Below are 23861 nucleotides of genomic sequence, written 5' to 3'. Positions count from 1 at the left end.
GGGGGGGGGGGGGGAGGGGAAGGGTTGGGATCTGCACTGGGAACAGCAGACCCAGTACAAATGAGATCATGAGGACCTATCTACCTGGAGCAGGTAGATTTTTTTGGATTTTTTTTTTATCTGTAAAGAATTAGCTTTAGATTACCTTGGTGCTTTTTGAAGAAGAAAAGCTGTTAGGCACAGCTTATACCATACATATTTTTAAAATTACATTTTATTTTATTTTCAGACCCATATTCTTTTCCTCCTATCCCTGCTTCCCACTGAGAAAGCAAGAAAAACAAAACCCATTATAAACATTATATATATCATATATTTATATATGATATATAAACAAGAGTATGTATTTGCCTGTATATGTATGGCTTGAGATTTTACTGGTACAGGGAATTCCCAATGAAGAAATTCTCTACCAATGTAGAGCAGCCCTGTTGTGACACTTCAAGCCTCAGAGATTTACCCAGATAACAAACTCTCATTGTTTCATTTTTGGCCCTTGTTTTTAATTTTGTGTTTTCACTTTTGTCTGGATAATGGGCCATGCCTCAGTTTGGTCAAGTCCTCTTATTACACAACATTTTGGTTTCCAAAGTTAAAGACCTTGGCCAATTTTTTACTATGCTGCCAGCCTGTCAAAACAGTGATACCCAGACTGGTTCCAGATCAACACTCATCTGTTGTAGCCATGTTCCAGGGCAGTGTCCATGTTCTGACCTGGCAGGAATGACGGATTCACTTTTCTGCCTAATCCTTTGCCCTGGAAGGAGTTAAAATTCTTCCTTAGTTTTCTTTTAGAAAAGCCAGAAAGAATGCTGCTTCCTGGATAGTTCTCCCCTATACCCCTACCTCAATTATCCAGAATCACTGGGAAATTTTTAAACCTTTTGAAGAAGTAGTATCTCAGATGTTGTTTCAGGAGTATTTTTAATAGTCTATATTTTGTCTTTCAAGGCTCCGAAATTTTGTCAGTATGAGAGCTACCTCCACTTATAAAAACTGGAATCCCTCCATTGTAAGTAGAAAGTCTGTGGGAGTTTCTGTGGCTGGAAAAAAAAATTCATCTGGTAACCAGTTACGTGTCCGGGTTTAGCTAAGCCTTTTGAACTTGGCTGGGTTGGTCCCACGACAGCAGACGCACATTATTTCACAGGCTTCTTCAGCATGGTAGGACCAACCAGGGCTTTTCCACATAGGTTGGGCTATATTGGACATGCCCTTTAATAAGCTGTGTTGTTTCATTTTGTGACTTGTTAGAAATGGTGTAAAAGACATCATAAATTGTGATTGACACAGTCATGCAGGGAGAAGGAAAAGAGCAGGAAGAGAGCCTGAGATGCTTCACTAGCCTTCCCCAAAATGGTAAAAGAACAAAAGAAAAATATCCAGCAAATCAAGTGGTTCCTCTGTGGAGGATTTATCTAAACACACGGAAAAGAAGTACACAGAGTAAGTGTGTGTGGAAGGAGCCATCTGCATGGATGACATGGGGCAGGGGGAGATACCCTGATCCCCATAAGTATCTGATTCCTTCACTTGACTTAACCTGTCCATTCCTTGACTAACAAGTTTTTCATGCGTATTTGCTATTAAGCTTTAATAACATACTAGGTGTTGTTTAGAACAAGGTATATAATTGTGTTACTATGACAACTTACAATAACTCACATTTACAAGTTACAAAGGGCCTTCATTCTAGTGCCTTCCCTCTGCTGGTAACCCCAATTTGTCCAGTCTATATCTTGTTTGTATATAGTTATTTGAATGTCTCCCCAGTTAGACTGTGACTTCCTTGAGACATTGTCTTTTGAATGCCTGTTGTGTAGCACTGTGCTCGGCACACAGTATTTGTTTATAAATGTTGACTGACTGACTTCACAACAATTCTTGGAGGTAGCACAAATAATATGGCCATTTTACGGATGGGGGTGGTGGGAAATAACGCTCCAAGAACTTGTGGTTTGCTCAAAGTTACAAAGGATGTCGCAGAGCAGTGACTGTGATGTAGGTTTTCAGACTCTTAAGTCCCTTGCTCCTTTAACTACAATGTTCTTGGATGGGTCTGTGATCTTGACATAGGCCCTCTCCCCAGTAATGTAGATTGCAGTCCATCTTGTACATCTCTTGTCCATGTCTTCTTGTAAATCCACCATCAAGAAGCCTACCCCGCTTGACGGGGGTCTTCCTCTAATTTGTTGCATGGATGCCAATGAAATATGCAGACTGTCTATCACACATCCCTTGCTTGTCACATGACCAGCTCATTTTTCTTCCTCCAGTAGTAAATTTCTTTGACATTATAGAAAAATACTGAGAATGGCAAGATTAATAACAGCCATTATCATTATTGTATTAATATGTATTAACATAATCCTGTTCCTCCAGTAGAGTTTGTTGGCTTAATTGATAGATTGGTCATTGGGACAAGGTTCTTACATTTCAAATATGAACAGCTAAGCTAATATTTAGAGTTGGTCTAAAACTGATCCTTGGCACTGTTATCATTGGCATCCCCTCATTGTATCATGCAAATTGAAGGGACACAGAACAGAAGGCCATCTTGGGTTTTATTTGCTTCATTGCTTTCTTTGTTTCATAGCCAAAGAATTCATCACCAAGTATCTGGTCTCCTGGTGATGAGCCTCTCCATACTTAAGTAGGCTGGTTCTGCAATAGCATAGCAGATGTAATCTGTCATTGGGTTTGTTCTCAATGCCTTTCCAGCATTGAGCTCTGCTGTCACAGCCTTCAAGAATGCAGGGTCACCTCTGTACCACAATGAGGCCATGAAAAGTGAGACTGTACTGCACTGTCTTTCAAACCAGATGCTGATTCAGCCTCATGAAGGCCCTGGGAAAGGTCATTCTTACCCCTGAGGGAGACTGAATTTCACAGGGTGTAAAGACTTGAAAAGAAGGAGTGTTCAAAATAGTAATATATCAAAATGTCTTGCTCCAGCATACAAAGCCTCCATAGCATACCAGTGGGTCACAAGTGTGTAATGAGTGCCAGTGGTGAGCTGTAGTTGGCTACCTAATATTGTTGTCCACCCTGCGCGCGGCAGTCCCATGTTATGAGGCTGGCCTGGACTCTTGCCATGGTGGGTTTGGCTTTGGGGCCTTCTTTCTTTGAGGAGACCTGATCTGCTTGAGATGGGCTCTGAAATTCCCACTTTTCTTTGCTCTTTGGCCTTTCCTGGATCGGAATAGTGCAAATTGAGGCAAATGTAGTTCCTTGGTACCGTGTGGCATTTCCCTATTGTGGTTTCTACACTCTCCCTACATTTGTGTAACCAGTAAAAATGAAACAGTCTTCTGAAATGCATGAGCTAGTTTTGGAAGAAGGTACGCTGAGTAGGAGCCATCACAAGCAGTATTAAGAATAGGTGTCCCCTGCTTTGGGTGGGGTCTTCGACTCTGATTCTTGTGGGGAGCAGGGATTGAACTTTCTGCAAAGGCCTTTTCTAGACATTTCTGTATAAACAAATGCATAATGTGAATATTTATAGTAAAGCAAAGGTTTTTTAAAGTGAATTTTCTTTCCAGTTGTCTTTATTTAAAAGAAACAGCTCTTCCTCTTTACTACTTCCTAGAGTGGAGAACTGCTGGGGAGGAAAGAATAACACCTTGCAGTGATTCTTACTTGAGGATTATATATTCAAATCTCCAGCTATTTTCCTGAACAAGCCAGAGAGTTCCAAACTTTGCCCAATTCCTTCAGCTACCTTTAGAAGGTTTATCTTCAAGTCACCTTAATTTCTAGCTCTGATATACTTCTCTTCCTGTAGGTTATTCCTAGCTCCTTTGGATTAATTAAGGAGGTTACGCTTGTGAGTGTGATTTCTATATGTCCCCTTTACTGTAACCAGGTGGAAAAAAACAACAACTTTTCCATGCCACACACACTGTACCTGCCAGTGGTTCCACAAATAAATAACAGAGGTAACCCCAATCGATTGCCAAAACTTGAAAATAACATGCCTTTTCCAGAACATGATAGTGGATCACTAGCAGCCCCTTCCAAAAGAGAGCAATATATCTCCAAGTATAAAACATGGAAGCATATTGTGGTCAAACAGGGCAACCAGGTGGCGCCATAGTGTCTAGAGTGCCAGGCCTGGGGTCAGGAAGACTCATTTTTGCGTGTTCAAATCTGGCCTCAGACACTTACTGATTCTGGGCAAGTTTGCCCCAGTTTCCTCATCTGTAAAATGGGTGGAGAAGGAAATGGCAAACCACTCCAAGTATCTTTGTCAAGAAAACCCCAAATGGGGTGACGGAGAGTAAGACACGACTGAAAACCAACAAAACTAGTCAAAGGCATTAGCAGATATCAGTAAGATCAGTTGGAAGAAGGACTCTCTATAGACAGAAAGGTTTTCCAAGTCTTCCTGTTTATGAATGACATGAGAGGAATCGAGTACTGGATAAGGTACTGGACTTCGAGTCAGTCCAAAAGCCTGTGGACTAGGTATTATGCTAAGCTCTGGGGATTCAAAGAAAGGCAAAAGATAGTTTATATCCTCATTGACTAATGGGGAAGGCAACATGCAAACAATTATGTATGAACAAGTTATATAAAAGATAAATTAGAGTTAATCAACAGAGGAAAGGTTCTAGCATTAAGGAGGATCAGTAAAGGCTTCTTGGAGAATAGGAGATTTTAGCTAAGACTTGAAGAAGCCAGGGAATTCAGGAGTGGAGAAGGTGAGCATTCCAGGTATGGAAGACAGCCAGTGAAAATGCCTCAGGTTTGGAGAAAGAATGTCTTGTGTGCGTGAAAGCAAGGAGGCCTTTGCAACTGGATGGCAGCGTACATGGGAGCGGTGTAAAGTGGGAGGGGGGAGGAATAAGGTGTAAGAAGATTGGAAAGGTAGGAGGGGACTAGGTTGTGAAGGGATTTGGATATCAAAGGCTTTTTTTTTCTTTTTTAAGGCAATTGGGGTTAAGTGACTTGCCCAGGGTCACACAGCTAGTGTCAAGTGTTTGGTGTGAGAACGCATTTGAACTCGGGACCTCCTGACATCAGGGCCGGTCTTCTACTCACTGCGCTGCCTAGCTGCCCCCAAACAAAGGCTTTATATTTGATCCTAGAGTTGACAAAGAGCCGCTAGAGTCTACTTAGTAGGACAACTACATGTTAGATCTGCACTTGAGAAAGATTAATTTGATTGCTGAGTGAAAGATAGCTCGGTATAGGGAGAGGGAGACCAACCGGCAGGCTATTGCAATAGTCCAGGTGTGAGGTGATGAGGTCTCCACTGGAGTGATGGCAGTGTCAGAGGAGAGAAGGGGGCATAGATGAGATATGTTAAGGTAAAATCAACAGGACTTTTCAATGGATTGGATATGGGGGGCAGTAAGAGACAGTGAGGAGTTGAGGATGACACTTGGATTGTGAAGCTGGGTGACTGATTAGGAGGAGGCGGATGCCTTTGAAAGTAGTACAAAGATCTGAAGGGGGAAGGGTTTGAGGGAAAAGATAGCGAGTTCAGTTTTGGACATGTTGAAGGAACAATCAGATAGGTAGGAAAAGAACCAGAAGAGAGTAGTGTCCTAGATACCTAAAGAAAAGAGATTATCAAGAAGAGGATGATCAAGGTTGCACAGAGGTCAAGGAGGATTAAGATTGAAAAAAGTCCATTACACCTGGCAATTAAAAGATCTTCGATAACTTTGGAGAGCAGATTTGGGTTCAAATCTTTAAAACTTACTAGCTCTATGATCTTGGGCAAATAATTTAAGCCTTCTGTGCCTCAGTTTCCTATGATTCTATGGACAACGTTGTATTGATTCTGCCAAACCCCAGGGTACTACAGGTTTTCCTGTAGTTTTTTTTCATGGCCACTCAAAAGAAACTGGCCTAGAAATGGACATAGGAAAACTAAGTGGTCGGACATTTTGTATTACACAGAATGTCCCGTACAACTGGATGGGAAGCCCAGTGAGTCTGCTAGTCCGATAGCATACAGAAGGTACTGAAGATGGACGATAAACTGGGTTTAAAATTTGAAAAGGAGAATGGATTTGATCAAAATTTAGCATTTAGTCAACTTTAACCCACACAATACTTTGTTAGTTCAAGCTGCATCCCATTGCAAAGTCGTATTTTTTTCCCCTTAGGCAATTGGGGTTAAGTGACTTGCCCAGGGTCACACAGCTAGTAAGTGTCAAGTGTTTGGTCCGAGGCCAGATTTGAACTCAGGTCCTCCTGACTTCAGGGCCGGTGCTCTATCCACTGTGCCATCTAGCTGCCCCGCAAAGTCATATTTTTTACACCAATGAATTATGGTGATGCTATATACCTGCAAATTATGACATACTAGAACCTCAAGAAGACTAAAATTTTCATGTGTCTCCAAAAGCAATGGAAAGATGCATGATGGGCCAATGATGTCACATTCAAAAAGTAGTGTAAAGGACATCACCAAGGACATGTGACAGAAAAGGAAGTGGACCAGTCTTGTGTGAGGTTGAGGGCTAAAAGATCAAATGCTGCACTGTTATCCACAAAAATTAAAAAAAAAAATTAGGAAATTTTCCAGACAAGGGAGTGGAAACCATGGGGGACTTAGGGGAAGACACAGGAAGGTGTGGATGGTTTGCAATCTGCAAAGGGAAGGGAGTTTCCACATTCATGGTTATAAATCTATCAAAGTACAAGATATAGTAATATGTTTTTTAAACTACCAAGTTTCCTGTTTTTTGCCCATTAAGCTACTTTCTTTTTCTCCTTACCACATGGTTCCTTTTTCTAAAATTAAATAATAACATAAAAGAGAACTGACTCTGCAGTCAGAGGACCTGGGTTCATATACCACTTCTGAAATTAATAATTGTATAATCTTTGTTAAGTCACTTCATCTCCTTAGGCCTCAGTTTCCTCATCTGTAAAATGATGGAGTTAGATAGCCTGAGGTTCCTTCCAGCTCTAAATGTACGGTCATGTAATGAATTGTTGTTTTTTTTTTTTTGTCCTATAATCCTTCCAGAAATGTTAAATTGAATTTTCTTATGATTATTATCTCTCCAGAGTCTTCATAAACTAGGTCTTTTCTATTAAAAGCAGTTAAGTGGCATGGTGCATATAGTGCTTGACCTGGAGGCAGGAAGCCCCGAGTTTAAATCTGGCCTCAGATATTTACTAGCCATGTGACCCTGGGCAAATCACTTAGATTCCATGTCTCAATTTTTCTCATCTCTAAAATGGGGGACTATAATAGTACCTATCTCCCAGTGTTGTTGTGAGGATAAAACAAGATATTAATAAAGCACTTTGCAAACTTTTAAGTGCTATATAAACACCTGTTATTATAACAGGCTAGTATTGTTCTTTTAAGTATTTTTAGGCTAACTGTTCTAGGAAGAATTTATTTCTTAACTAAAAACTTTATTTTATTCAAACTGGAATAATGATAATAATAACAACAATAATTCAAAAAACACTTATTAGGGGCTCACTATGTGCCAGGCACTGTGGACACATATAATTGACTTTTATATGGTACCTTAAAGTCTGGAAGTCACTGTATACAAATTATCTCATTTTAACCTCACAACAACCCAGCAAATCTCTCTATTTTACAGAAGAGAAAATTTAGTTTCAAAGGGGTTAAGTCACTTGCCATGGCCTTCTAGTTCACAAGGTCACGCATACATCTAGAAATGGAAAGGACCTCAGAGGGTGTCTAGTAACCTCCTGATTTTACAGATGTGAAGACCAAGGGAGTTTACATAACTTACTCACGGTCATGTAGGTGTAGTAGCATCACTGATGCAAGTGAAGTGAGCAGAACCAGGAGAACATTATACGCAGCACTATCTAAGTTGATCATCTGCGAATGACTTGTCTACTCTGATCAAGACAATGGTATAAGACAATTCCAAAGGACCCATGATGAAAAATGTTATCCACCTGCAGAGAGAAAGCTGATGAACTAAGTGCAGATTGAAGCATTTTTTTCTTTATTCTTGTTTTTTGTTTTGCATGACTTCTTATGTATAATGGGTATATTTCTTGACTTATCAATGGATGGTAGAGGGGTGCAAGGAGGGAGAGAATTTGTAATTGAAAATAAAAACAAAAACAAAAAAATGAAGCTATCATCGGTCTCTGGTACCCAGGTTCTTTCTGTGTACAATGCTGCTGACTCCAAGTCCCACACTTTACCCACTCCATTTGTACTGGCTCTGTGTATGGATAAATAAACTCCCTCAGTTACTTACTAGCCTTATTTGTTAATTTCCCCCAATTGTCTCATCTTTCTTACTCATGCTTGTTATTAGCAACTACTAATATTTATATAGATATTTTAGATTTATGTTTTTATAATGCTTTAAGGTCTTATCCTGTAATCTTGTTTGTACGTGGTGGTTTGAATGTTGTCTCCTTCATTACAATGTGAACTACTTGCGGTGAGATGCTATTTTTGCCTCTTTTATCCCGTTTTAGCACAGCGCCTGGCACATTGTAGGTGCTTAATAAATGTGTGTTAACATGACTTTTGTAGTATTCACTCCACAACACTATTACTATCCATATTTTCCAGGTGATGTACCTGATGAATTCAATTTCCTGATATTTTACTTTTCAATAATAGTGGTGAGACTTAGAATGGACTCCTTTTCAAGTGGTCTAAGTATACAATACTCTGCATCTGGCCACTATTGTTTTTCTGGCATCAAAAAACACCTTTAAAATAATCTTAAAGCACAGTGCAGATAATATTGAAGCTGCTTTCTATGCAAATAATTTAGAGACAACTTATTTTTAGTGATATCTTTTGCTTTTATACATCTTTCATTTCTGAGTTCATTCCCTTCCTTACTCAGCAAGCTATTCCTTGAAATAAATATTTAAAAAAGAAAGGGGAAAAAAGCAGGTCAGCAAAATAAACATCAGTCTTGTCTGATGGTACATGCAACTTCCTACCATAGTCTCCCACCTCTGCAAACAGGGAAAGCATTTCATTTTCTGAAGCCTTCTCCGGGACCATGGTTGTCATTATGCATACATGGCAGTTTTTTGTTGTTGTTGTTGTTGTTTTGTTCTTTGTATTTTCTATGTTGTACTCATTGTGTACATTGTCTTCCTGGTTCTGCTTACTTCACTCTGCAACAGTTCATGCCTTTTGATGCTTTTCTGAATTCTTTATAGGGAATACAAGTTTCACTGTTAAGAGAAAGGCTAATTTTAAAGGAAATCAGATAAAAACCCAAAGAACAGGAAAGCTAATCCTTTTTGCTACTGTCCCAGAGCACAAAGAAATGTCTAGTTGAGTCAAAAAATCTCTTTAGGCAGTCTGTTCAACTATGCTGATCATTTAGAGGAAAATCAAGGAATTTTCAAATGATAACAGCCTAACCACAGGCCCCAAAAGAAGCAGCAGCTCAGGAAACTATTGGCTTTCTTAAATTACTTTATAGAACACTGATAATTGTTTCTTTCTTTCTTTTTTTTGGCTACATTTACAATTTTTTAATTTTTATTATCTTAAGATTTGCAGTGTGTTTTATAAATATCATCTCATTTTATCACACCAACCTTGAGAGGTCCTATTATCATCCCCATTTTATTTTTAACATTCACTTAAAAAAATTTTGAGATCCAAATTCTTTCCTTCCCTCTAGCCCCTTCCCCACCCATTGAAGAGGCAAGCAATAGGATATCAATTATACATGTGAAGTCATGCAAAACACCTATTAACCATGTCACACAAAAAAAGCAAGAAAAATAAAGTGAAACAAGTTGTTTCAGTCTGTTCTCAAGACTTCATCAGTTCTCTTTCAAAGTAGATAGCATTTTTTCATTACGAGTCATTTGGAATTGACTGACAACTGTTTCTAATAACTTTTACATTATTTTAAAATTAAGTATGTTAGGTCCATATCAATTTAATGCCTAGTATTTTAAAGGAAGAAATGCTGGAGTATATTAGGAATCAAGAGTTTATCAGGGGAAAATTTTCTCAGAACTGGAAAATCCCAGTGATGGGAAAAATAAATACTGAGGTATTTTATACAGACAGCTCTTGACTGATATATATATATATACCACTTGAAATATGAACATTTTCACAGAAATAGTGCTAGAGATGTTAAATTCCTGGTTTAGTAAAAAAATCTGAATTCAGATACGGGATCCAACAATCTTCTGTTCTTAAGTCCACAATTTCTCTTGCATTCACTCTCTTCATAATATTCAGAGTTACCATCTTAGTTTAGACAATCATTACCTCTTACCTGGACTATAATAACTTCATAACTGCTCTCCTTGTCTCCAGTCTCCCTTCCCACCCCAAATCATCATCCCTGCTATTTTTAAAGCAGCTGTGAAGAATACCATAGAAACAATTAAGGGAGAATAAAAGGATTTCTGAGCACCAGTGAAGGCCCAATTGAGGCTTCTTAAATTGATTACATTACTCCCTCCCTCTTCAACAAAGGACCTTGTGTCACTCTGCTGAGAAAATTGAGGCCATTTAGACTAAGCTTCATATTTTCCTGTATTGTACAACTCAAAACCTCCTCGTTACTATTCTTCTTTCTCTCTTCCTTCGCTCTAATCTGTGATGAAGAGATAGTCCTTTTTGTCAAGCTCATCCTCTACTTTTACTTCCAGGAACTTACCCATCTGTCATTATCCTATCTTCTTTAATTTCAATCATGCCAGATATGTGAGAACATTCCATGCTTAGAATAAAACAAAATAAAAAACCAACTCTGCAAAAACTTCACGATTCTATCCCCTCAAACTATTCCTGATGTTTCACCTCATTCACAACTCAAAGGATCCAAACACCACCATTTAACTGAAATTGTCTTTGCGAATGTTATCAATGTTAACAATCTCTGAATTTGTCTTTCCTGAGTCCTTACCCTCCTTGACCTCTTTGGCTTCTGACAGTTGACTTTCTTGTACACACATCATAATTCCTTCTAGTCCTTTTGGCTTCCATGATACACTTGTCTCTGATTCTGTTGTCTTATCACCGCTCATCAACCATTTCCCGCTTCCTTAGCATGGCTATTCCTCGGGGTTGTCATAAACCTTCTACACCTTCTGTCTTGGCAAATTCATCTGCCCCCATTGATTCAAGAACAACTCCCAATCTCTTTATCCAACTTTAATCTCATCCAAATTACTGTAAAGCTCTTAAAATGGTCTCTCTGCTTGCAATCTCTCCCTTTTCCCATCATGTTCAGCTACCAAAACCTAAAGCAAAGGTCTAACCATGACACGTCCACTCAAACTGACAGTTAAGTCACAGTACGGCTCCCACTTAACCTTTTCCTCCTCAAGACACACTAATCTTCATGAACTCTGTGTTCTAGCCACACAAGACTACTGGCTATTCCGTGAAACTGACACTCCATAATAAATGTCTACTTCTGCACAGAGTAGTTACTGCCCATGCTTGGAATATACTCCCTCACCTAGGATCTTTCCTTCAAGGCTCACTTCAGCTGCCGCCCCCTCAATGAAGGGGTCTTCCCTGATCCCTCCCAGTTCTTGTTCTTCCTTAATCTCCCTTGTTTTGTACTAATTTGTGAATATGTCACATAGTAGAATTTAAGATCTTTGGGTGCAGAACAACAGTGCCATTTTTGTCTCTGGATCTCAAGTGACTAGCAGACCTTGAACATAGTAAGCATTTAAGATAGATTTTGATAAACTGAGCATAGCCTCTTTAATTTTTTCTAGAAATGCTTACAGTATGTTTACCCATTCAAATTAATTTTCTAGTTGTTCAAATGTCAGTGTAACTGTAAAAGTGAGGTTAAAAAAAAAAAGGCAATGTCGGAAAAGGCATTTTGAGGCAGCAGCCACCTCTGAGATTCTCTGATAAGCTGCAAATTTTTTCCATAATGAATCTCATGGTAGTGACAGCAGCAGCCCAGGTCACTTGTAGGCATGGGTCCTCAAACTATTCTTCCATTCTATAATTATATCTTCATGTCTCTCAGGGTCAATAAAATATCTTCTATAAATCAGTGGTCATAATATTTTTAATGTTGATAAAAAGCCAGAAACAGCAACAAGCAAGATGATTTACTATTTTTAAATGTAAAAATGTATTTATTCACAACTTGAGAAGTTGATTCCATTCCTGCCAAAAAAGTCTATAATATGGACAAAATGCCAAGAAAAATTAGACAGTAGCTTATGCCAAAACAAAAATATACATCTGATGTATACAAACTTTAAAAAGCAATATTACAGGCAGTATGAATGCAAATTACATTTAAAATATCTTTAAATGACACAGCTACAAACTTAAATTATGGTAAAACTTATAATAATAATCACATCTTTAATGAAATATATTTACATATTCAGTCAGTGTCTTAGTTCTGCAAGTTAAAAAAGGAGACGAATTTACAGATACCCTTGCTTATCACAGAAGTTAAAATATTTGAATGGCCATATGATTTTTAAAAATACAGCAAGAACTTACATCACTATTGCATCTTAATCTTCCTATGGTGTTAAGGAAGTATATTACCATTGTTACATGGAAAAAAATTACTAAGGAAACTACATGTCAATTTAGCTACTGAAATTATACTAGATTCCCTAGCAAAATAAAGAAATGCAGCCCAATTTGAGGGTATTTTGCTCATTTAACAAAGTGGGAAAAAGAAAGGCCAAAGTGCAGGGTGTCCAAAGACCTTGTTGGTGTTTTAAAGCTATTAAAGCTGCACTAAGACTTTGGGGATACCCTGCAGAACCCTAGCAGCAGTTATAGCTTACAACTCATCTAGCTTTACTTCCCAGAGCACCTTCCTTTATCGTACATAAAACAAGGCAAAAAAAAAAAAAAAACGAAATAAAATCTGTCATTTCATGCAAGAAAAAACTCTTCAAAATACCCGTATTATTTCTTTTTAAGAACTCTCATGTTATTCATTCATAGAGAATTTAGTCCTTTGTGCAAGCTTTTTATTTTAATATTATTCCAAACTCATCCAATGTAGACTTAAAAAAATAACTTACTTAGAAATTGAAAATACAATCTAAAGTAAATACTCCCTTTGTAGCAGTATGTAACTCTTTTTTAAGTGGAACACTTAAGCTCTATCCTCAATTTTGTGTCTGATCTTTAGCAATTTAAAAATGTCCAATTCTGAGGGTAACCACCTCTTCCAGGCCTCATAACAATCCTGTTCAGAGATAATATCATGAACATGCTATCATATCAATTTGATAGAAATGAATATTAATGCTCTGTCAGGTTTACTGAACTCTAATTGTGCTAGTATAGAATGATTAAATTCAAACAAGTTATAAAAATAGAGAAAGCTTAAAAAACTTTCAGGAAATAGTGCATTATCTGAAGCTGCTAATTACTTCCCTTTATGGCTGCTGAGAAAAACAAATAAAATATTATATTATTTTCATGTTCAGATACTGAAATAAGTAGATAATTTTAAAAGCAATATTAGATCCATGCAAAGAAAACAAAAATGCCAGTTTTTTAAAAGGAAACAAATTCAATTGACAGACACTAAATTGGAACACATAAATTAGAGCAGATAGCTCTTAATCATAAAATCTAAGAGTTGGAAGGGACCTCCGAGGTCATCCAGTCCAAATGGTACCTGAACAAGAATCTTCTTTACAACATATTCAGAAGCATGACAGAATCATGATGAAATTGCACTTAATTCTGAATTTAGATAGATTCCATCATTCCTATTCCTTGCTATTGAATATTTACCACATCATTTCTTTCTTCCTTACAAAAAGGCTCAGAACAAACATTTATACATTCTATTAGATTTTCAACATTTGGTCATGACTGACAAAAAGGCCAGATGATCTCACCCTATCTGTCTTGCTGATCTGCTTCCGATTTTTTTAACTCAGAGGCAGACAGTTCTAAAACGGGATTCACAAATCCAGAATATTCTGAATTGCCATTGTTGTCCATTTCGGCGCTAACGAAATCATTCTCCCACTCCAGCCCATTAGAATCATCAGAAGCTGAGGTAGGATTACTTCCAGTCTTCTTGCTGCTATATTTTAATGCTGCCCGTAGAATATCCTCTTCAGTTTTGGAACGTTCTCTCAATGGGACCATTCTATTCATTCCTATTGTTTGAAAAAGAAGAAGTTCAAAGAAACAATAAACTGGAAACAAAACAGGTGCCCATCAATTAATGGAATGGCTAAACAAATTATGATACATGAATGTCAATAGAAACCTGGGAAGATTCAATTGTACCGACGCAAACTGAAATGAACAGAGTCAGGAGAACTATTTTTATAACGACTACAACACCATAAATAAAAACAGCTCTGAAGGACTTAAGAAGATTGTTGGGAGGAGAGTGGTGCTAGAAATACTTTAAAAAAGTAAAGAGTATCAATAAAACTTTTTTTGTTAAATACACAGAATGAAATCCAGAGGGAGACAGAGATGAACAAGCAGGATAGTTTTTGAAATAAAGTCTTGAATTTGTGGTATATATTTTTAAAATAAAAAGCGATGTGATAGTTTCCATATATAGTGTTTTTCTTCTTTGTATATGGAAATATGGATGCCTGCCAAGTTTGGAATAACAAAAAAGGGATTCTACTGCTGGAATTATGGCTTAAGAAAAATGGAATTCTGATGCCACTAAGAAAAATTCTTGATTTTGATTTAAAAAACGAATGATTATAAACTGTGTTGACCAATAAACAAATTTTACATTTGATTGTATTTAAATGTGAAATACATCCCATAAAATGTTGTAACTTATCTTCTCCCTCCCTCTCATCAAGTAACAAGCATTTATTAAGCACTAACTATATACTAGGCAGTATGCTAGATGCAGAGGATACAAGTACAAAAACCAAAACAATCCCTACCTACTCAAAAGGGGATTCTTTGCCCATTTATATACCATTTATTTATTTCCTTTTACATGGTTTTAGTGTGAATTTCTTTTCCTTTTTATTATTTCATAAAGGTGTTATATTTATTTATATTCCTTCTTAACTGTATTACAGTATTCTGCAAATGTACCATGATCAGTTTAATTTCTCCATATTGTTGGACATTTAGGTTTTTTCTGTTTGTTTGTTTTTTTTTGTTTTTTTAAATTACAAATGATGCTGCTACAGAACAACTTTGAAGAATATTTACTATTTGTGTGTGTTTTACAACAGTTTGAGGACATAGTCTCAGAAACGGAATTCTGGAGCCAAAGAATGAGTACGTACTGAAAGACTGGTTTCCACAAAGATTTTAAGTTTGCAATGTCACCAACCAGGAATGATTAGAACTGTTTTCCCACAATCTTGCCAGAACTGAATTCTGCTGCTTTTGATTATTTTCTTGCCAATTTGATGTATGATGGTGTACCAAAAGTTGGTTTAATTTGTATCCCTTTGATTATTAATGGGGTTATGCATTTTTCCAAGTAATTATTAACACGATGGTTTCCTCTTTTGAAAACTGCCTATTCATATCTTTTAATCATTCATCAACTGTGGCTGGGAGTTATCTTTTTTCAAAAATAGTTCTTCACATATTTTAGATGTCAAGTTTTTATCTATCATATTTGCCACAAGTGTTTTCCAATCTTTTTTCTTTTAATTATATATTTTGCATGTACATTTTTATTTTTTGTTATGAATATCTGTATTTTCCTTTAATTCCTTCTATTTGTTGAATATAAAAAAGTAATTTCCCTTCCTCTTTAAGGTAAATACATTATTCTACTTTCCTCTATACTTTTTATAATTCTTTTTAATGTCTATTATCTAGTTGTAATTCAATAGTATACATGGTATGAGTGCAGATTGAAATTAATTTCCCAACAAATCGCAACCCAATTTTCCAATGGACATTTGTTAAATCATTATTCTTTTTCTCAGAGTTTATTTTTCATAGGTTTAACCAAACATTAATCCTTTGTATACATTTGGTTGGATATCTGGTATGTCTATTTTATTTAACATTTTTCTCTCTATGTTTTGGGCCCAGTATTAGCGAATTTTGATAGTGGCTAGTTATCTTAGGTACTTCTTTATTTTGATCACAATAGTTTCTCAATTGTTCTTACACAGATCCTCCTAATCTTAAGGGAGTAATTCCCAAACATTTGAAGGTTTTTGTTATGATTGGAATTGGGTTTCCTTTTTATGTTATATTTGTTGATCTTTATTAAAAGCAAATAATGTTGTGGGTGATTTTTGTGGGCTAATTTTGTATCTCATAATTTTGCTAAACATTTATTTATCATTATTTTTTTTTGATGTTATTGTTGTTGAAGCTGGGATATAATTTGCATCTAAATATCTGATGACAGGAAACTTTGGATGAGTGATGAATCTGGAATTTTTAAAAAAGCACAAAAAAATCCCTTATTCTAATCAAATCAAGTATTTCAGTACAAAATACTGGTAGCTAGCACTTATATGGTACTTTAAGGTTTGTAAATGCAAACTTGATTTGACCCTCACAACAGCCCTGGGGGAGGTGCTATTATCATCACTACTTTATAGATGAGGGAAGTGAGGTTGAGAAAAATTAAGTGACTTGCTCAAGGTCACACAGCCATTAAGTGTCTGAAGATGATTTGAATTTAGGTCTTCTTGATTCCAAATCCAGTGCTCTATCAAATGTGTCACCTAGCTGCCTAAATTGAAGAAAGAAAATATTGTCCACATTGTTGGTGACAAGTATGAGAGCAACATCCCTAGCTGCCAATTCCAGGTACACACTGGTTTATTTGGTCACAGCTCATGATTTCTTTAAAACAGAACAAAACTACACCGTACCGACATATTTCTGTACCAGGTGACAGTAAGGGAGACTCAAGTTCATGACATAGACACCCCATTCTTAAGGAGCTACATGTATATGCATTATGAATCAATTACATAAGTTAAAATGCATTTAAAGTAGATTAATAACAGAACTCCAATAGTAACATAATTTGTTAAGCCAAACACTAATATATCTTTGAACTTCCTTAATTTTAAAAGATCTCATACTTTGATGGTTTCCATACCTGATTATTTTAAGTACAAACAACTTTGGGGAAAGGAATTTTTAAAAAATCTCTATGTTTACAGGCTAGCATCTCAATTCTAAATTTTGGGAAACAAGTAAAATCAGATTTACTTTTGAATATATATCAGACTTAGGAAAATTTAGTCTTAAAAGGCAAATAATTCCCATCAGAATTGCAAAATGCATTACTATCATATCCTTTCCTCTGGTCTACGGTCCTTTCCATTGTTAATATTCTATAACTATGTTGTTCATGTTTCATATTTAATTATCTACCTTCCCTGGCTTGTAATGAATTTTTTAAAACACAATTTGACTGAGTTCCACTCCGGCCTCAGACACATAACACTTACTAGCTGTGTGACCCTGGGCAAGTCACTTAACCCCACTGCCTAGCAAAAAACAAACAAACAAAAACAAGACTTCATGTTTCCTTAGTAAATTGTATTTAAAACACTCGAATATTAATTGTCTTAAAGTATAAACACCACAAACAAATCTCTCCTGTTTCTCAGAAATAATAACTAACATTGGATTTTATGCAGCAAAGTCAATTACAAAATAATTTAAAACAATTAAATCGTTGATTTTAAATTTACCAACTGGTAAAAATGGTTAGAGCTAAGTCTAGTCTCTGAACATCAATATGATCATGTTATCCACAAGTGGGCAGTATTTAGTCATGATTAGAAAATCAGTAACAGGAATTTACTTTCACTTCTCCAGCCGTAAGAAATTATTTAAAAATTTTTATGGGCTATATCATAACCAGTAATAAAACTGTAAAGAAAATTCCAATTCTGGGCATATATTTAAAGGAAATAAACAGGTACCATACAGAACAAAATATTCAGAGGCAGCACTTTCTGTGGCAAAAAAAAAAAAACCCAGTATTTTGTGGTAGAAAAAACAAAGAAAAACCAAAATCAAAAACTCCCAACAACTAGAAACAACATGTATTTTTTTAAAATTGGGAATGGATAAACCAATTGTGGCATATAAAAGTAATCAAATATTGTTACACTTATAAGAAATGCCAAATAGTGGAAATTAGGGAACTATGGAAAGACCTGTATCAAGTGATGGGAATCAAGTAAGCAAGGACCAAGAAAACAATTTTAGAATGAAACACTGAAGAAAAATCAAATGTGATGAAACTGTAATGACCTGTCTTGACCCTGGAGAAAAATGAGGAAATCTATCTCTTTCCATTCTTTGGGAAGAGAAGGAAGCAGCATGGGAACATGGCTTAAGAATGCTGCATATGCTGTCAGTTGTGGTCACTGTGTTGGTTCTGCACAGCTGTCTTTATTTGGACAAGTGAAAGTTTTACCAAGTGGGAAGAATATACAGAAAACTAATGTATGAACAAAAGGCATCAATAAAACTTGAATTTTTAAAAAGAAAATCATTTCAGGCTTTTGCTGAATTTACCAGATCTCCTAAGAAATAAAAAGGAAGATATTGGAAGAAAATTGGCCTACAGTACTTGCATTTTTAAAAATAGGAAATTGTGAATTACTAAATTATTACCTTCTTCATCTTCCCACTCTAGATCGAGTGATGTGCTGTCATCATTTCCACTTGTTGATTTGGTTTTGGTCATTAAGTCACAACTACTTTCTGTGTTTGGTGTCAAAACTGTGGCCTCTGATGAAAGTCCTAGATCAAATGCCAAAATAATTAAAAACTGACACCTGTAACCATTCTGACCACAATAACAATCATTACGGCAACAACCACCCACTTTTAACAAAGCACTTTAGAGTTGAGAAAAAAATTTTTTTTCAACAACACCTGCAGAGTGTAATAAGGCTCAGACGTAAAACAACCCCTCCACAATCACACGGCTACCATGTGGCACTCGGCCTCTTGACATGAATTCAGTTCAGTGCCTTTTCTACAATACCACAATGCCTCTTTTCAAATGTAACAATTTAGTTTACAACCTCATTCTGTTTATATGATGATTCCTTTTTTAATGATCACTTATCTCAGAATTCTAAGGATGATTCAGTCCAAATTATAAATAAGGATAGTGAGATTCCTCAAGATGAAGTCATCTAACCAAACAGCTAAGCAGTCTCCTCACTCCCATGATCTCATTATTTCTAGATACACGTCAACTCCATGGCATCCCTACCTTGTGTTTCTCTAGAATTTTTACATTAGAAACATCTATGCTGGATGCTTCTACAATGGAACCTCGCTAGCAAATTCTTGGTACCTCTCTACTTGTAACATTAGAGATGGAAACCAATCAAAGGATCTGAATGACTACTTCCATTTTTTTTTTTAAACCCATGGCCCTCATCCCACAATGCTAAACTATTCTGACACAAGGGGACAAAAAGTATAGAAGTCATACCCACTGACTAGGGTATTGAAGAGAACTTGAGTAATCTGATGGTGCCAAGCTGGAGAGTAGGCTCTTTGGGGGACACCCCTTCCCCCTGCAGGATATGAACATCACTGGACCTGAGGCAGTGGTATCCTTACCCCTTCAGTTTCTGAAACCTTGCCGTAATCTATAATCTTAATTCTGTTCCTACAAGCTCCAGACCTCGGGTGTCTCATGTTAGGTCAGTAAGCCTTCACTTGGGACGTAAAACAAGTCCATGATAAAGGCTCTTAACAGTCCGGGCCCTGGCTTGCCTGCCTTCTGTGGAAACCTTTAAGTCCCCAAATCACTGCAATGGACGAGTGTACAATTCATGGAAGGTTTTCGGGAAAGTTTTAGACAGCTACATTCAACACACATTATAGAGCTTTCACCATTTGCTTCTTCAAATTTTTAAAATTAGATGAACACTTATTTTGCAACTTCAAAAAGACTTAATGAATGAAGTTATATTGAAAAATCTGACAGTTTTAAAGAAAAATAACCTAAAACAGGATAGTTCTGTTTAGGAGCACAATAGTATGAACTTTTTAGATTGAAGAAGAAAAAGCTTTGAACTTATAAACTAAATCTATCAAATAAATATTTACTAAAGTACCAACAGTATCCCAACTAGTATGATAGATGCTAGGATACAAAAATGAAAAATTATAGCTCCTGTCTCAAAGAGACAGAAGGGGGTGCAAAGTACAGAGTAAAATTGAAGCAAGAGAGATATCTGGACAGAATACTAGCAAAATTTAAAAAAGGGAAGATTTAAAAACTAAGTATCACTGAAAGGGTATTTGAACTATTGGTTTTAAACAACTGCTGGGTAAAAACCAAAGAAATATTTGGTTAGGCCAATGAGAAGCTAATAACAGACTGTGAAGTTTACATGAAAAACAGGTTATTACACTTAGAAGAATATTACATCATAAATGAATTGCTGTGAGGCAACCAGAAACAAATTACTACAAGCTTGTAATATTCAGGTTTAAAGAAATTAAAACCAGTGTAGGAGGAAATAAGGTGTTTCGCTGGTTAAAATACAGCTAAAATAAAGCCAAAGGATTTTACTGCTCACAGATCTAGACACAGGAATAGGCCAAGTGGGCAGAGAACAATGACTGTCTCCTTAGCTCCCTTCTGGTCCTTCCATTTATTTCCATGTTAGGTCAGAGGGCATCTTGAGGATTTCTAGGCCTGAGTTGTCTGGGATAGAGGACTATGATCTAAGACCCTAGGCATGGGCCCAGAAAAGTTTTAACATGTCTTAACTTTTTATTTTGTTAGGGGCTATGACAACAAAGCTGTTAGTGTGCCTACAGAAGGGGGAGATTTTTAGCCACTGTGCACACTCTTGCATACTAGACCTGAGAAAGCTAGTTAGATGGTTCTGAAGAGAGGAAGCCTAGAAGCTAGGAGTAAGGAGTGATGCCTAGCCACCATCAGATGGTTTGAGCCCAGTATTACCCGGGGTAGTCCTGGAGGGCGAGGGTTGTGAGATGCCTCCTCAGGGACATCGAGATCTGTGTGTCTGCCCTTCATGACATGTATGATCTCTACGCATATTGGCTTTTTCCCCACTGATGGTTGTCTCTTTCTGTGGGAGCATGTGCCCTAGATTTATGAGAGGCAGCTAGGTAGCACAGCAGGGAGACTGCTAAACTCAGAATAAGGAGGAGATCTGAGTTCAAGCTCGCCTAAACCGCTTACTAGCTTTGTGACCTTAGGCACATCACTTAACCTCTGACACTTAGCTTCTTCATCTGTAGAATCAGGATCATAGTAGCACCTACTTGACAAAGCTGTAGTAAGGAACAAATGAGATAATGTGAAAATAGCTTTGCAAACCTTTTAAGTGCTATGTAAATATTAGTTATTATTAATAGCTACTATTATTGATGACGAGGGTGTTCTACTGCTTCTTTTCTTAAATGAGCATTCATTATGCCTTTGCTCTGAACTACCTGTACCTTCCAGGCCCTTGGGAGCTACGGTTTTGGATGAATATGGATCCACAGAGTATCCTGAAACTGGGGCAGCTGTTCTGCAGATCCCACGTATGAGAGGGAGATACCCGGAACATACAAATATCTGAAACTGCCCATTTCACTTACCTATGGGGAGGTAGAACAGAGACCAGTCTACCCTGAACAGAAATGACAGGATGAAGGAGGAAGTGAGTGCAGAGCTACAAGAAGGGAAATGCTCTGGTTTCTATTGCTGGGCTTTCAAAATAAGACATACTAGAGGAAAAAGTAAATTTAACTTGTGTATTCTGCTAGCTAATTGACCTAAGGGCAATTTGGGTATTTTATTTCTCCACACGCAGTGAGTGCTGTGTAGTGGAAAGATAACCATTAGATTATAAGCTCTCTGAGGGCAGAGATACTATCTTTTGCTTCTTTCTGTATCCCTACAAACAGTGTCTGGCACATGGTAGGCACTTAATAAATGTTTATTGATTGATGGCTACATTTGGAATTAATTGCAGCTGGAAGATTGAACAACTACCTACTACGTGACACTGACTTAGGTCAATTAATCTTTTTGGCTTCAGTTTTGTTTACTTTAAACTGAGGAAGACCGGACCCCATGATCTGATCTCGAAGTATCTTCCAGTTTTAAATCTATGGAATAGAAATAACATTCACTCCTGTCAGCTGTTAGATGGGGTGGACACTAACACACTCACTTGCAATCCTTAAACTGTTTCTGTAACACCAAGTACCCACAGTTACATAGTATATTGGGAAAAGCATGTCCTATAGACCATGCTGCCATTAACCTCTGGGAAAAGCATTTCATGTGCCAAGCACAGCTTCTAACTGATTAAGCTCCACATCACCAGGCCCTGTCATGGGCTCCTGTACATTTCAGTCATGGCACTGACAAGCTAGAATGCCTCCATCGGAGGATAAAGACAGTGAAGGCTGAAAACTTTGCCATACAAGGACCAATGAATCAATAAGCATTTATTAAGCCCCATCTACCAGGCATGGTGTCAAGAATTGTGGAACACAATGACAGAAATAAAAGTCTCTATTCTAAGGAACATCATGTGAAGGAACCAGGGTTGCTTGGGCTAGAGGAAAAAAAAAGAGCTATTGAAAAGCTAACATGTGGAAAAGAGATGAGCCATTTTCTGCTTGGTCCCAGAGGGAAGAACTAAGAACAGCTAGTGGGAGTTACATAGACACAGATTTTGGCTTGATGTGAGGAAAATATTTAACAATATAAATTATCTGAAAGTCGTATTGCTGCCTCAGGAAGTAATGGATTCCCCTCACTAGAGGTTGTCACACAAAGACTGGATATTGTTAGAGATGTTGCAGAGAAGACTCCTGTTTGAGTAGGGGTTGGACAAGGCGATCTTTGAAGTTCCTTTGAGCTCTTTATTGTGACCATATTCTTTTACTTTCAGCCGGAAGGATCAGAGAAGCCTTCATGGAGTTTGTGGTTTAAAAAGCCAGACCATGAATGAAAAGTTTTAGGACTGAAAAAAACAACTACAACCTATCATTTAATGATAGAAATGAAAACGAATTAAGTTATTTAACCACATCACATGACGGTAAAATAATATAATCTGGCAAGGCCAAGATAATAGCTTGATACCTTTTGCTTGCTTTATTAATATTTTAAGAAAGAGAAAGATGCCAGGGCTTTAATATGCGGATAAATACCTTTGCAAGACTAGAATTGCAGTATGGGTTGTGATTTAGCTAAGTGATGTAGAAGAGAGCTAGCTAGCAGGAAATATTTTTTCAATAAAAAATGCTATGTATGGTCTCAGTTATCTGGCAAGCAGGAGGAAGGCCACTTCCTGAAGCAAAGAAGAATTCTTGGAACAAGTATGCTAGGGGGTCTTTACCTGGGGTCCATGACTTAATTTTTTTTTCACAACTATTTCAATAAAACCGGTTTCCTTTGTAATCCTATGTATTTTATTTTATGAATTTAAAAACATTATTCTGGGAAGGGGTTCATAGGCTTCACTAGATTCTGATAAGGACCCAAAATACAAACAAACAAAAAAACCCACAAACAAACAAACATTAAGAATCCGTGAGAAATACAAATCAAGAACTGACTTTTTGGATACATCCAATTTTAATTCTGCTTTTATTATATGCCTACTGTGTACAAGATAGTTATGTTATAAGTTGAAGAGGGTTGAGGGGTAAGGAAGGTTATGTGCTCCAGAAAGACAGCTTTAGGAAAATCCCAGGAAAGAGTATTTGATGAAGTTAATTTGTGAAGTCTTTGGAACATGAAGTGTATTTTAAATTTTGATTGTATAATTAAAAATACTTACTACTACTTCGAAAAACTTCATATTGTGACTTTATATTTCTCAAATAGGATTCAAAGTCTTCTTCTGCCCCTGAACTGTAATAAAGTAAAACATTTTTCTTATATTTACAATAGATTCTGTTTAATATTTGTCGTTATTTATGAAGAATGAGA

At 36.9% G+C, this 23861-nt stretch overlaps 1 protein-coding gene across 3 annotated transcripts in view; it reads right to left on the bottom strand.

Moving 5' to 3' along the window:
* Positions 1-12092: 12092 nt before the first annotated feature.
* The window catches only part of AP1AR (adaptor related protein complex 1 associated regulatory protein), a 40699-nt gene continuing 28930 nt past the window's right edge, over positions 12093-23861 (bottom strand). The window contains exons 7-9 of one of the 3 annotated variants that reach the window (XM_027837389.1): positions 23710-23783; positions 18539-18667; positions 12094-14091 (exon numbers count right to left, since the gene is read on the bottom strand). In XM_027837389.1, the coding sequence (XP_027693190.1) occupies positions 13826-14091; positions 18539-18667; positions 23710-23783 (469 nt within the window). In that variant the 3' untranslated portion in view covers positions 12094-13825. Of the gene's footprint in view, positions 14092-18538; positions 18668-23709; positions 23784-23861 lie in introns of all 3 variants that reach the window. The other 2 variants (XM_027837387.1, XM_027837388.1) reach the window with 2 other exon arrangements.

The sequence above is a fragment of the Vombatus ursinus genome, unplaced genomic scaffold (genome assembly GCF_900497805.2).
Source record: "Vombatus ursinus unplaced genomic scaffold, bare-nosed wombat genome assembly UNPS02014821.1, whole genome shotgun sequence".
NCBI lineage: Eukaryota > Metazoa > Chordata > Mammalia > Diprotodontia > Vombatidae > Vombatus > Vombatus ursinus.
The sequence above is the reverse complement of the archived record's forward strand: the minus strand, read 5'-3'. Positions and strand labels throughout refer to the sequence as shown.